The following is a 16141-nucleotide window of genomic DNA, read 5'->3' on the forward strand; positions in this document are numbered from 1 at the left end:
CTGCAGGGCACTAGCTGGGCATTGGTTGGTGAGTGGTGAGCAATTGCTTTGCGCATCACCTCTTCAGTAAATACATATGCATACTGTATATATCAATACATATAGTAGTTATCATTACTATTATTTTTCCTTTCCTTTTCTTAGTAAGTAATTTTGATGTCAGCCCACAAGTTCTACGTTTTTATTTCAACTCTCTTCTGCATTTCACTGCTGGAGGGGGTGAACAAATGGCTACATGTTGCTGAGCTGCCTTCTAGGGTAAACCATAACACTGCTCTGTGGAGAGATTTCTAAGAGGAGCAGCTAACTGGACAAGAACAATAAAATAGCTTACTCATTTCTAAAACCGTAGGCTATTTCAGAGCACATCATGCTAGGAGTCAAATACAACTAACAACTATCTGTTTAAGTCTTGTGTGGTAGCATCCTCCCTTACAGGAATAGCGAGCATCTGAGCAGCCCTTTTTTCTTCATAGTGCGTTGCTCTGAGCCTTCAACCGGTGGCAGCTGAGTCATAGGCAGCTTATGGGTATTCAGCTTCAGTTCAGCTCCACGGAATCACCAGGGCTTAGGTGATCTTGCTGCTATGGAAGAAAGTGAAATTACACAGCTGTGGGCATTGTCAAGCCAATCAGAAATCTGCCCCTCCTTCAGATTCATGCTGCAGTGTATCACTCCCAGGTGGTGTGCTCTCTCTCTCACCTGTGGACAGTTAGCCTTCCCAGTGAGGCTTAGCAGCTGCAGGGAGTTGGGCCCAGCCAGGAGGCAGCTTGAATATGTTCAGGGTTACATTGTATTTGTTAACATAAGATTAGTATGGGAACACCAGTGATGTGGTCCTGTGGAGGCCGAGACAGCCAAGTACAGGGACACTGCAGTCTATGTGGCACCAACAGACAGCGAGCACAGGAGAAGGAAGGCCAGGTAGGCAAACAGGCAGATTCAGCCACACAGGACACAGAATAAGTGCTGGGCTGGGAGGAGTAGTCCCTGAGCATCTGTGCCTCATGCCCTGAACCACCCTGAGTGACTGTGGGCAACAGCAATAGCACTGGTTGGCCCCAAGAGCCCCTGGTGCTAGAAAGGCTGTTGAAGCTGAACAGCCGTTAATCCGCAGCCAGTAGTGCTCGCAGCCCCCTGGCTCTGAAAGGTTCTGTGCAGGTGGTGGTTTCCACAGCAGCCGAGTCTTCCTCCTCAAGTACTGTGCTACTCCTGTAAAGGTAACCAAGCTGCACACCCCCATGCTGTCTTTGGCCAGGCCCAGCCCACTGCAGCTACTAGGCCTTACTGAGAAGGCTAGACTTTGTCCAAGGGATTTAAAATTTGTTTCCTTAACTGTGGACTTGAGGAGGTTTCACAGCTGTATCTGACCCAGCCAGGCCCAAATGAAGGTCAGAAGCTGTGGTGGATGTGGGCAGCGTTGCACAGCAGGGCTTCATTCTAGCTGAAAGGCCCTGTGGCCACAGCTGTTGGATGGTGGGGTTATTCAAGAGGGTATCACCATGTGCTCTGTAATTCTTCTGGACCACCCACTTCTGGCTGCTGTCAAGGACCGTGCTAGAAGGACCCTTGATCCCCCTGTGAGCGAGCAGTGTAATTAACCCTCTGTGCCAGGATTAGTGCAAAGCAGCAAACTGCAGCAGGATGGAGCATTTTATGAAGTGAATATTTAGGTCTTTTAAATATTCACAAGTGCTACTTAGCTGTAAATAAATTATATTTGATGTCGTACACTATATGTGTGCAGTGGAATTGCTAGGCCACAGCCTGAAGCAATGGTTGAGTACCAGGTGAGAAGACATGGCTAACCCAGGGAGCTCAGATGCAAGCCATGCATCTGAGTGACTGGAAGCGGTGGAGCCTGGATCCATCTCTCCTCACTCTCATTTCAGGGTTAGTAGCAGAGGAAGCAGTATCTCTCTGGATAGAGACTGTATTCCTCTTAAGCTGTTAGTGGTTTTGAGAAGGGGTGAGCTGATTTTTATTCTTAAAATAACTTTGCTGTGAAGCTTAATACAAGTTTCTGTGCTAGAGTTGTGTCCTTGCTTAAGGAGCCAGAGAGGGGAACCTTGACTGCAAGAGGGTAAAATCGCTGGGCAGCAGGGTTGTGGGTGATACGTAAATAATGAAAATGTCTTCACAGTCTTCTAAGGTAGGATGGAAGGTCAGCTCAGGCTTTGATTCACTGATTTTTTTCCATTACAATTTACATATACTATTAACATCCAGTTCCTGGCAGAGAGATTGCTAACAGCAAAATACGCTTGCTTTTTGGGTTCCAACCTGAAAAACTAATGCTTGCTCCTCAGAAAACAGTACATCACCTAAACTATTTGCCCAAAATGTAAAAAACTCTGAGAACTGTTACAACAGTGGCCTTACAACAAAACATCTCTCTATTTTAGTAACTCTCAAAATTACTGTCTCTGAACATTACTGTACTTAGGACAGTGTCTGGGTCAGCTGTTGAAAAAGGGAAAGAATTATGTGTGTTAAACCATATTGCAGAACTAGTGATCTGTGTTGTACTTGAATTTTGTAACACACAATCCTGAAATCCTGGAGGCCTCATAAAATGACTCTTCCATGTAGAGCCAATGTTGAAATAAGGGTACTTAACTAAAATAATGTGTTTTGATGTAACACATGAAATGGATTTTGCCTAGATGTTATATGTAGTCCAGGCCAAACTAGTCCATGCCATGGCAGCAACAGTCATGCTTGTATTTCAGGAAGTCCACATTTTTCTCAGGGATTACCTTGGAATCCTCTTTGAACTGCTGCTAAGAATAAGACAAGAAACATTTATAACAGATTTTATAACTAAGCTAAGGCACCAAGCCAAAGCTTTACAAATGAAAATCTAATTAGAATTAATTAAAACATAAACATTTTCATAAGTTTGTGGTTGCAATATTCATGTGAGCATATGAAAAAATAAGAAGTATTTTTAGTATTTTTGTAAGTCATGTACTCTTAAAACTTCTGCTGTCTTCATCTCTGATTAAGCCAGAGCAGTGGTGAGTCATATGTAAAATTTATATTGTAACATCATTTCAGATGGAAAAGATTTGTATACATAAGCTAGAAGTAATAAGGTAATCTGTGCTACTTATTTCCTAAATCTGAAGCTCTATTTGCCATTAGTTGGTTTTAAGGTGGAGGGAGAAAATACAAAGTCATACAGTTTTTTTCTATGTGTAAACAAGGACATTTTCAGGTATGTGAATACCATTGTTCTTTTTTAAAATTGGAGGACCTTGGGATTCATGATGCAAATAGTAATCTCTTGAACTTAAGGACTAACAAAATTACACAACTGCCATCATTGCTGTACAATAGGATATACACTGTCAAAACTGTTAAATAGAATACATTTTTCATCAGTGTGATTGCTGTTATTTAAAGTCAATACTGACTCAGCTAGAGCTGTAACTCTTTGGTTTGTCCAGCACTGATGGATAAGCATAGTCTGCAGGTTGCTATACATGGCAAAGAGCTGGGACTGAAGACTATTAATTTATGCAATACTTATATTACCACAGTCTTCAATCGTATGTGGGATTGTTAGAGTTGTCTTGTTTCAGATTTACCATAGTCAAAGCCCCTAAATTTTTGCTTTTTTATATTATGAGAACAGTATAGAGAGGTGATGCCCAAATTTTCTGGCCAAACAATGTCTTCCAAAGGCAAAGGAAGAGATTAACATTCCCAAGATGACTGAAAAATTGGTGCCTGCAGACATGCTTAGGTCAAACATTCCTATGACTATCAGGCTTCCTATGACTATTACATTTAGTGCATACTGCACATATGTGCACACATCCTGAATTTCCTCAGGAAGATGGTGGCTGGGAGTGTACTGCTGTTAACAAACATTTTTTTCTTGATGTGCCTCCTGCTCCTTCGTGGCTCACAGGAATGAAGGTACCAAGAGGTGGTTACAGGCCAAAATAATTGTTCTAGTGAATCACACCTCGCCCACAGGCTGCAAGTTAAGCTTCCAGCACACTAGAGATTTGTCAGAGAGATGAGCTACATTCCCTTGCAGTCTATAAAGTGCTCTTGACACCTCTATGGTGAACACAGCAAAATTATGTATCCCCTGTACTCTTCGCTGGTAATGGCACAAAGTGCACTAATCTGCATCTGCTGGTAGGAGAAATTAAATTAATTTAACAGTGCTGATACAAAGCTTTTGGTCACCTGCAAGAATAAAGGGGAATTTCATGCCTCTCTGAGCCTCCTTGACAGTCAGTGAGCTCAGAAAGCTTTCCTACAACACAACACAAGAAAGCAAATTTTGTGTCCTTTTCTGTGTTTGTGGTGAGATTTGTTTGACATTTGACAGTTACCTAGAAAGTCTTTTAATGACAGGTAAGACTCTAGAGAGCAAAAGCAAAGATTGTGACAGCAAGCCATATCGCAACATCAAACAGCAGTTATGTCTTCTGCAGCCATATGTTAGTCTCCTTCAGCTGGTTTCACAGTTAACCAGGATTTCTTTGTCTCAAAACCACAAGCCTTTCTTCTTTTCTTTTTGTTTTCAGTTGAATTGCTGTGTCTGGGTTCCTGAAGCTGTTTTTCAAAATGTGTCAGCAATTCACAACCTTGGCAATTTTTTTTCTTGGTTCATTTTTGTTTAAAGGTGCTGGAGAAGCTGTCCCATTGATGGGAAGAAAGTAGTAAGTTTCTCATTACGCAGGAATTGCTAAAGCAGTGGCTGCACAATAGAAGATGAATACTTAATGGAGCAATACTAACAACCAATGAAAAGAATGCAAAAGCAAATGCAGAAGCCAGTAACAGGCTTCCTAGGGCAGGTGACCTGTCATAACTTGATTATGTTGAAATTTTGAACGCAGAGAGAATCTGTAAATCCAAAAGCGGAAGTACAAACAAAACAAAAGAATGCTCTTGGGAGGAAACAAAGGAATAAAATGGGTTTACTTCCAGCTTTTACTGAGAGCCTCACTCGTCTTTGATTTAAGTATTAAATGAAACTTATCTAAGCCGCATAATTTTTCTGCAGAAAAATCTGCATGAAGCTCTATCACCAGAAATGGAAATACACTCCCACAGTATGCTGCTCTAGGAAGACCATAGCTTATCTCATTACATGCAGTGCTATCCTCAGACATGCAATCAATTATTCAAATAATTTGTTGACAATTAATATAACTATTTCTAATAAAAAACGATTACAGTTAGGAATTATGTGATTACATCAAAATCTATGCATTATAAATTCAGGAAGCACAACTTAGAAGGTGAAGAAACATCTTTTTTCAATTTATTCATTTTTACTAGTTAAAAGGACCGAGGAAGGTTCATTTATGTGATCACTAAGAAGGGGTTCACAGAACTTGTAAGAGAGAAATTACTGTCTTTATTACACTTGTTGCTGTCGGTAAAGTAGTAGAATCTCTTCAGTTATGTAGAATTCAGCTTTTTTTTTTTTTTAATAATCAGGAAGGATAAGAAACATTTGAATTGTGTGATTGACATGCAAAAAAAGTGCATATTTATGTTTACTTTCTACAAAATCACGTCTGTAGTGCTAAGTAAGCTACTCCTGAGAGAACATAGGCACTGGAATACAATCAGAAAATTCAAAATTTTTTTGGTTTTAATCCTTCTCAGAATGTTTGCCTTTCTTGCCATACAAATTTATATTTTATCTTTGCTTCTATGATAGGCTCAACTAGGTATTTGATTTCTTGTCTTTATTAAAAATCATTGCAGAGCTACTCGATCTTATTCTGTGACAGCGGAGGCTGCGGAGGCTGGAACTAACTGCTGATGTCAATTAATTCTGCAAGCAAGGTAAAAAAAAAAAAAAGTAGTTTTGAAGGTCTTCAATCAAGACCAATTTTGTTAGATATGTGTTTTAATGGCATTGTACATTAGACTGTATGATACAAAGGAGTGTTTCATCTAAACAAAACGCATCTTGTCAACCAGCAGTTTGCAGTATTGGGTAAAATCTAACTCATACTGAAAGCAGCAGAAAGTCACTGCTGATTTCATTAATGAGTGGAAGCATCTTGGAAGAAGAATTATTATGATTATTGTAGAAAAATCCTCCTGTCTAGATAAGCTTTAGTTAAGACTTAAATCACAAATATATTTCTGTTTTTAGATTTTATTTTAGAATGACATATCATATAGCAGCCAAGTAGAAAAAAAATCACTTTCTGCTCATTTACAAACATATAATCATGTTTTAATTCATTTCAATTTTTATTTTAAGTTTGTTAGACTGACATAAAGCCCTTCAGGAAATACATGAAGATGGATGAGACCTACTGAAACATCTTCCGCATTCTCTTTCGTCTGGAGGTCTTACCAGTGTATATGACTGCCTGATCGTGATAGCTCATCTGTCTGCATTGAATGCATTTTCAAAAACATAATGTTTTTCCGTTGCCAGTAATAGTAACAGATCTGCTCTAATGCTGGAGTATCAGCAAGTGAAGAAAATTTCTCTACTAAAAGTTTTGATGTAATAGAAAATGTTGGCATGACCTCTACTGACAGAAAAGTTCTCCTCAACAGTTTTTAATATGCAGAGCAATGGGAGTTCAGCTAAAAAGCTACATATGCAGAAATGCCTCTCATTTACTCATGTTGACGCAGCATCGGTTTCAGGAATTTCTGAAAATCTTGAAGTTAGCAAAGAACCTGATGCACAGATTTTAAACTACAATCTAGAGATACCACCTCAAGCCCAAGTCATATCAGTACCACTTTCTTGTTTCTCACCTATAATGCAGCAACTGATATCTACCAGAATTAAACAAGCCTCTGAAGTAAGGGAGGCTACAGAAATACCAACTGTTACTTATATTTGGCCAGTGTTAAAGATAGGAGAGGCTTGCAAATGTTCCTGGGGCAGACTTCCAAACATCCCAAACTTAGCAAGGTGCTGCTCTAGTCCTCATGTAGGAACTGAAGATGTAATGTGTTCCCAAGTAACCCCAGTGAAACAGCCTGTACAAGAAGAGCAAGGCAGCAAGACAACAAAATCATATCCTCTTATTTTAAAATCTTCCAATACTGTTGTTTCAGGAATTCTGAGATCATTGGCTAATGCTGAGAACAAGGACTATAAGAATATTTTACCACTTTCGTCTATTAGCCCTATTGGAAAGAAAATGAAAATTCCATTTAAGGAAAATGCTATGATAATTCATAATAGAGAAGTCTACATCCCTTACATAATGAGACGTGAAACTTTGTCAACAGAAATGGAAATACACAGTCAAGATCCGTTGCTCAGGAAGATCACAGTTTCTTTCATTACTTGCAGAATTATCCGTGAAAGGACAGAACAGGTAAGACTGCACATGGTAATGGATCTGAACAAAAAGAGCAACAAAAAAGCTCTTTTTAGGGCTTTTTGAAGCCAGCAGAAGTGCTGTGTTGCCAGAGGCTGGCAGCTTGCGGGCAGACCGCTCATCAAGCAGAGGTAGAGCTGGAGCTGCCCACATTTCACCTTGACCCTTGGCTGCTAGGCTATGAGCAGCCTTAGGGAGATCACACATCGTTAGCAAACAGTCTCACTGAGAATAGGGAGGGGTAATCGATGTGTGAGCACAGGCCCATGCTGTCCATATGGTACTGCAGCAGGAGGTGGGTTTAGTGACACGGCACGTAAGTGCTGTCCCTCTTTGCTTGAGACCAGCTCTCTGGCAGTCTCTGAGACCATGGTTTACACATGATCTCCAGCGGACAGCGGGTTTGTCCTAAGACGACTGAGGCGACCCAGATGGAGGGCTTGCCCAGAAATGTGGCTGTTCAGGACTCTGGCTGAAGGGAGTGCCTGAGTTTGCTGCTGCCAGTGAAGGGCAGCAGTGATTCCACCTGCATGAGGTGTGAGCAGGTGGATGATCTGCTCAGTATGGTAGTGGAGCTTGAGGAGGAGGTGAAGAGATTAAGGACCATCAAGAAGTGTGAGTGGGAGATAGACTGGCAGAATAATTCTCTTCCAGTAATATTGGATACAATACACAGTAATTGATACCCCCCAAACAGTGGTGAACCTTCTCACCTGCCATAGTTGAGCAGAGGGAAACAGATTGAGAGAAGAGGAGGAATGGAAACAAGTCTGAGCTTTGTGATGCAGGCAACACCCATCCTGACTTACCTTGGTTTCCCAGGTGCCTATATGTAATAGGTTTGAGGCCCTGGAACCTGGGGAAAAGATGAATGAGGATGCAGTGAGAGGCCTAACTGCAAAGTTGTATAAGTTGAGGTGGTCAGCTCCACACCTCAAGACTGCTTCCAACTGCTTCCACCAGAAAGGAAAGAAGGGTGATGATTGTAGATCACTCCCTTCTGAGAGGAATGGAAGGCCTTAAATGTTGGCCTGATCCTATCTGTAGGGAGGTGTGCCGCCTCCCCAGGACCTGGGTCAGGGATATCTCTAGAAAACTCCCCAGTCTGATCCACCCCCCTGATTATTGTCTTTTATTAATAGTTCAGGCTGGCAGAGATGAGGTTGCTGACAGAAGCCTGAAGATTATCAAAAGTTATTTCAGGGGACTGGGAACAGGTGTACAAGTAGTATTTTCCTCTATTCCTTTAGTGACAGAGAAGGACATTGAGATGGGCAGGAAATCCCAACTTATAAACACATGGCTGAGAAGGTGGTGCAAATGCAAGAATTTTGGGTTCTTTGATTATGGGATGATTTACTTCGCACCTGGCCTGAGGTCTGCTGATGTGTCTCACCTGTTTCATAGGGGGAAACAGATCCTTGTCCAGGAGCTTGTAGAGAGGACTTTTAACTAGATAAGATGGGGGAAGGGAATAAACCCAGGCCTGATAGAAGTGAGCCTAGAGGAGTGATAACTGGATTAGGGATGAGGCAAGGGGCTCAGTTGAAGCGCATATATGCCAATGCATGCAGCATGGGCAACAAACAGGAGGAGCTGGAAGCCATGGTGTGGCTGGCAAACTATGACTTAGTTGCCATTACAAAAACATGGTGGGATCACTTCCATGACTGGAGTGTTGCAATGGATGGCTATAAGCTCTCCAGAAAGGATAGGTAAGGAAGGAGGGGTAGTGGCATGGCCCTCTATTTTAGAGTGTTTTGATGTAACTGAGCTTGCAGCTGGGGATAGCAAGGTTGAATCTATAGGGGCTCTGCTAGATCTGCTGTTGACAAACAGAGGTTTGGTGGGAGATACGGAGGTCAGGAGCTGTCTTGGACAGAGTGACTGTGAAATTGTTCTAGGTGAAGCCAGGAGAGGGGACAGCAAAACTACTACCTTGGACTTCTGGAGAGCAAATTTTGAATTGTTTAGGACACTGGTAGGGAAAGTCCCTTGGGGTTCAGTCTTGGAGGATAAAGGGGTCTAGGAAGGCTGGTCACTCAAGAGAGAAGTCTTAAAGTTGCAGGAACAGGCTAATCCCCTAAGCTGCAAGATGAGCCAGCAGGGAAGAAGACCGGCATGGATGTACAGGAAGCTTTTCCTGAGGTTCCAGGAGAAAAAGAGAATCTACCTTCTGTGGAAGAAGGGATGAGCTACTCAGGGAGAGTACAAAGAAGTTGTTAGGATGAGCAGAGAGGGAATTAGAAAGGCAAAAGCCCAGCTTCAACTCAACTTGGCCACTGGAGTAAAAGGGAACAAGAAACTCTTTTACAAATATATCAACAGTAAAAGAAGGAACAAGGAGAATCTCCATTCTTTACTAGATATGGCTGGGAACGTAACCACTGAGGATAATGAAAAGGCTGAGGTTCTCAATGCCTTCTTTACAACTGTCTTTAAAAGTCAGGTGCTTGCTACTCTACTCTCTCACCTAGAAGTCTTAGATGAGGAGTGGAATAAGCCCCCCACGATTTAAGAGGAAACATCAGAGACCTACTATTCCACCTGGACTGCCACAGATACATGGGGCTGGATGAGATCCATCCAAGAGTGCTGAGAGAACTGACAAAGATGATAGCCAAGCCGCTTTCCATCATCTATCAGCGTTCCTGGTCAACTGGAGATGTCCCAGAGGACTGGAGACTTGCCAGCGTGACTCCCATCTACAAGAAGGATCATAAGTAGGATCTGGGGAACTACAGGCCTGTCAGCCTGACCACGGTGCCAAGGAAAGTTATGGAGCAGACTGTCTTGAGGGAGATCACGTGGCATTTGTGGGACAACTGGGGATCAGGCATGGTTCATGAAGGACAGGTCCCACTTGAGCAACCTGATCTTCTATGATCTAGTGGCTCACCTGGTGGATGAGGGAAAGAATGTTGATGAAATACACAAAACTTCAGCAAAGCCTTAAATTCTGTCTCCCACAGCATTCTCCTGGAGAAGCTGGCAGCCTGTGGCTTAAGACTGGTACACTCTTTGCTGGGTAAGGAGCTGGCTGGAGGGCCAAGCCCAGAGAGTGGTGATGAATGGAGTTAAATCCAGCTGGCAAATGGTCATGAGTGGTGATCCCCAGCGATCGGTGCAGGTCTTTGAGTTTTCATGGTTTAAAATTAAATAAAATTAGATAATGCTGAGAAGGTGTCTATCAGTATTTTTTAGTAAATGGTCAGGGTGAAAGCATTGCACTTACGTGAGCAGCAAAGTGCTATTTGGAGAATAATAAGTTCAAATTTAGTATAATCATAGAATCACCAAGGTTGGAAAAGACCTCCAAGATCATCCAGTCCAGCTGTCCACCTACCACCAATATTTCCCCACTCCCAAGGGAGAAGTTGTTTCTAAAAACAGGTGATAAGTGCCAACGTGATAATATCTTAAATTAACAGTGAAATTAAAGAGAAGAGGGAAAGGACTACTGGCAAGAGATTAACTGACTTGACTGAATCCTGAATTAAATTTATTCCTCCTTATAGCACTGAGGTAGAGAAGAATCTAGAAATGAGCTATGAAAGAGATTCAGGTAGCAGGAAAACTGCTATCCAACATTCACTTTCAGGTAGTAAAGTTCTATTTTTCTTATTTCAGTTCCTCAAAAAGGCTGCTTTCCCATCCAAAGAACTGCAAAATAGAAATGAGAGAGAAGCACAACATAAAGTAGACAAAGAACTAAGAAAGAAATCTGGTGGTGTTAAAGATATAAGAATACATCTCAAGAGGATAAATCCCAGTGAATTTAAAGAAGATTTTGGCAAAGATTCTACATTTAAATGGAAGGTAACCACCAGGACAGAGAAATGGAAAAAAAAAAAAAAAAAAAAGAGTCAAAGGATGCTTTTGCCCATATACAAAGGACACTTAATTCTCAGTGTAAAAATATACAGCATTCATCACTTTGAAGTGATCATTACACATCATTAGTACTCATTTCAAAACTTTTGGGCTTTCTGAGCCCTTGTCATAAAACATTTTCTATTTGAGAACTTACAATGTTTATAAAGATTTAAGCACCAGTACATATTTGTATCAGCTATTGAAAGTCAGGAAACTCAATCTTTGCAGATTACATTCTCGTTACATTCTGTCATTTCTGCAAGCTTTGTGTGAACATTCTGCAAAGAGTAGCACATCATGCTGAAGATAGCCTTTATCATAAGTAAGATTTCAAATAAGTAACTTTTTCATATAGGGAATGGGAGATCTTAATCTGTACTTCACATCTGGTTGCACTATGCCCTAGTGGAGTGCATCTTTTTTATGTGTATGTTTAAAGTTATTTTTGATAACTAAGAATGTTGTATTAATGCATAAATGCTCTGAAAGAACACACATATAATTCATAGTATCTTAACAGTATGCTCATCAGAATTTCTATGTATTTCTAAGATGCAATTGTATCCCTTTCAACATCGCACAGAGTAATCACAAAGCAAGTGAGTGTAGAAAATGAAATGAAAATATATAAATTTTCCTCAAGTGTGAAACTAGTCAAACTACAAGATCGCAGTCCAGACTTGTTTTTACTAACGCAATTAATCTACTGGCTTAGCAAAGACACTTCTTTTGGAGTTTAGCTTAAAAACTCAAATTCAGTAATGTAGTGAGCTCATGTTAATATTGATAGCAAGCATGACAGGTCCTTTTTAAGATCTTAGTACTATTTGCTACAATATATTTGTAATGAAGTGTTAGGGGTGAGCCCAAGACATGAATAATGCCAGAATGTCCTCATGGACAAGAACAAGTCTTATTCTAAAACTGGTTTTTGTTTTTTCTCTTGAATTATCCAAATTTCCTTAGATTAGATCATCTTACTCAGTTAATAAAAAGTCTAGTAAGAATCATCATAATTTATTAAAGTAAAATCATTGTGTATATGTTTGATCCTTCTTCAGCAGCAAGCTCAGCCACTTGAACCAGGTTTGGCAAAGAGAAGAAAAAAAGAGTGGGAGTAATCAGAAAAAGCATATTCAACTTTGAGATGTAGCACTGCAAGAGACCATGAGGAAGGGAAACATAATTAGTCTATGCAGTGTGAAAGTTTAAAGAACACCAAGCATGATGCCCGATTATCTTTTGGGAAGAGCATTGGACAAACCCTTTTCTACAGCATACAGTATTGCAGGCAGGCCTAGATACAGGCTGAGTAGCTTTCAGAAAAGCCTGAAAAAGAGATTATTTCTCTTGACATCACTGGAAAAAAATGCAGCAAGGCACTATATAGTATTCATAGGAAATGTGTGGATCCTTTTGCTTTGGATTCCAACAGCACTACTCAAATGACTGAGAGCACATCCTTAATTTTACTTTAAACAGCCTAATACAGTAAATAATATAAACTTTTGGCATACTTTTTAGCAGAAAATAGAGTTCTTAGGGTTTAAACCTTAGCCTGATATGTTGTTTGTACTGTTTTTGAATTTTCTTATGAAACTAGAGTACAAGAATAGGACATGCATTGTATTCTGAATGTGCCTACTGAAAGCCATGCACTACACAGCTGCTAGCTGTGTGCAGATGGGGATACATCCCACTGGTATGCTCTCATTTTGGGAAAGCAAAGTTAATAGGAAGATTGGAAGTGGCATTGAGTACAGCGTTAGGGTACTTTATTCAGCAAGCATAAATTGACAGATCTGTTTTGTATTTGTTATTTCTTTCTATTCATCATTTCTTTAACACAGCATAATAAATCTGACCAGCTATCTTGTTTTTATTAGTGAACTTAACAGCAAATTTGGGAAGAAGTCTTGAAGATTTTTGGTTTGTGGTTTTTATAAAAAGAAAAAAAGAGAATATTTTATCAGGACAGAAGATCAAATATTTGCCACCTTACAGATTCCTCTACCCATCAGTGAATTTGTACGTTCACTGACAGCAAGCTTCCTCACCATTGCCTTTTTAAAGTACAGTGCAAACTAAAGAAATGTGTAAAGTGTAAGCCCTATCCCACTAACCCTCCCAGTGGAGTACATTGCTTTCTACCCTGCTTTGCCCTCATTGCAACCTTCCTCCAGGCACCAGTCTGCATGTATGTGCCTCACAGCCCCAGTTTATTTTTGCAAAACTGAATTCCCAGCTATAATTTTCTCACAAACACTCCACATCTGGCAAATAACACATAAGCTATATAATACAAACAAAATAGCCAGTTCTCTCCCAGATTCACTCCTAGAAATAGGAATGAGTAGTTCCTCAAGCATCAGGTTTCTAGCACTGTGCCAAGACCAACACAACATAAACAAATTTTATCTTCTAAAAAGTCAAGACTGTGTTTTCATTGTTTCTTCTTGTTAGCAACTTTTTTTTTAATTTTTAATTGGCCACTAGATCAAATTCATCTGAACTGACAAGGCAGACACAAATAAAAAAGACCTATCTGGAGAGAGCAAGGTTTAAATACTTGACATTTTTCAGTTAGCTCATCCTGCTTCACTTTATTGTTATTATTATTTCCATTTTATTGTAATAATACAAACACTTTCTCCAATCTATTTTTGAGGTAGAAATCCTGATCTTTAGTTTTCTTGTCTTGAAGAGACAGGAATTACTGAATTATGCGCCTGTGTTCTTATATCATCTTATATGATTTATCTTATATGATAAGATTATATGATCTTATATTGATTAGTGCAATTGTGTTCCTTGCAGTCAGAATTATTCAAGAAATAAAGCAGTGAAGTTCTACTTTTTCTCATTTCAGTTCCCTAAGAAGGCTGCTTCCCCATCTGAAGAATCACAAAGGAGAATTGAGAGTGTAGCACAACAGAAAGAAGACAATGAACTAAGAAGGAAATTTGGTATTGTTAAAGATATAAGAATCCATCTCAAGAGGTTAAAATTTCCATGCGATTCAGTTGTTTATCTGCAGCAAAGTTAGCAAGCAATAACAAATTACTGTTTCTCTTTGACCTATTATCTCCTGTTCAATTTGTAGCATTCAAGTCACAATTTGTCAACTGAACCTTAAACTAATGTCTACTGATCCTTTCAAGATCTTTGAGAAAGACCTACTTTTATTGTCCCTGAGTGGAAATTATATTGATGTACACTCAGCATTCATGAAAAATGTGCTATAACTTTTTGTGAAATATTTCAAGGCCAGATAAAGCAAAACTTTCCAGAGCACAGGTATGAATTACTTTTCTTTTTTCCTTTCTGCCAGTACCAAAATAAAGCATCTGGTTTTAAAAAAAAAAAAAAAAAAAGTAATAATTGTGCTGGCTGTCATTTTTCTTCATTTTTTCCCCAGTAAATATGCCAAGGCAGGTTCTTAGTTTTGTCAATGTTTCCCCATCTATCCACATTTTCATTTCTCAACACGTGTCCCAAAAATCAAGTACCATCAAATACCTAATGAAACACCTCATGTTTATTCTAGAGCTGTTTTACGCAGGTGCTTCCACTTGCCTGTCTGATATTGAGAATTTTCAGATACCAACAGCGTTATGAGAAGTTCTCATTAACTTTAATTGTTACTGTCACTCCCTTTTCACTATTTTCTACTGCCATATCCTCCTCTTTGCAGATTATATTCAATTTGTTGTTTTGTCATTTCTTCAGACTTTGTTCGTTGTAATTAGAATTATTCAAGTAATAAAAAAATATTTTACCTCTTCTAAATTATTGATCCTTACCTTTTTCTGATTTGTGTTCATTTCTTGAAAATTAGGTTTCTGTATAGGTTAAAATACTGGAATTAACCCAAGATTTTTGATTCTTCCTGAAGCACATTTCACATACAAGTTCACTTTTCTAAAGAGAACCTCTGCAAAATGTTTTCTTTTATATGCAAAACAAGATTTATAAGAAGGGTAGGGTCTGTTAGCAAAATAACTAGTATATTTAGAAAAATAGAGATGTACCATATTTCAACATTAAATGCAAAGTGAGAATAATTTCTAAGGATATAAAAAAGTATGCATTATCCGGACAATCCAGGATAAATAAAACATGGATTACATGTAGTGAAAAGTAGTTGATGCTAGAAAAACGTGGTAAGTAGGTTATTTCCAAAGGGACAAGTGACAGATATTGGAAGACTGTGAAAGGCAGAGATGGCGGAGTGGGGATTACAACGAATAATACATGCCATATAAAAATGAAAATCCAGAAATTATAATGCAATGCAAAACCGATGCCTAATTTTTTTTTTTTATCTGGCTTTTGGTATCAAACAATTATTAATTTTTGCTGCTGGTTGTATGTTTCATCAAAATATTTAGGCTTAGTTCCAATTTCAAGATACCTAAAAGCTGATCACTCACATGATAATAATGCTGAAAATACGTTTGAGGGATTTGGGTGGGGAAAGGTGATTTAAGACTGCAAGGCGTTATGTGGTTTGTTTGTTTTTTTTTTTTTTTTTCCTTTTTAAGAGATTTGAAATTATCACTAAAATTTTGAAATATTTTTAGTAAATAAAAATGCTTGGAGTTCGCCATCTTGAGACAGAAAGTGAGTTCAAAGCATCATAAATCATAGGGAAAAAAATAGTGCAGGAAAAAGAAAAATAACACATACATGACAAATGAAGGTGAATCACAGATATAACGTACTGCGTTCGGTATTAGACCTTTCACATTTTCAAATAAGATTTGTGCTCTGTTAAGAATTATTTGCCTGCCTTCCAAGAGTAGCAATGAAGTTGCACAGGGACACCCACCAGGGATTTATTTGCTTCCAGTAAACAAAGATCAACACCTTCTCTCCCTTACTCTATTCTGCCTCTCAGAGGAGTCCAATTAAAGAGCCTTTCC

The 16141-nt window shown here is 39.3% G+C and overlaps 1 protein-coding gene across 1 annotated transcript; it reads left to right on the forward strand.

Annotated features, from left to right (window-relative positions):
- Positions 1–1831: 1831 nt before the first annotated feature.
- LOC104909664 (ligand-dependent nuclear receptor-interacting factor 1-like) lies at positions 1832–11303 on the forward strand. The gene is given in 6 exon segments (XM_085218305.1): positions 1832–1893; positions 6434–6471; positions 6474–6537; positions 6539–7337; positions 8931–9055; positions 10859–11303. Coding segments are annotated over 6 exon segments (1533 nt in total).
- The last annotated feature ends 4838 nt before the right edge of the window (positions 11304–16141 follow it).

Source organism: Meleagris gallopavo, chromosome 2 (genome assembly GCF_905368555.1).
Source record: "Meleagris gallopavo chromosome 2, MGAL_WU_HG_1.1, whole genome shotgun sequence".
Classification (NCBI taxonomy): Eukaryota; Metazoa; Chordata; class Aves; order Galliformes; family Phasianidae; genus Meleagris; species Meleagris gallopavo.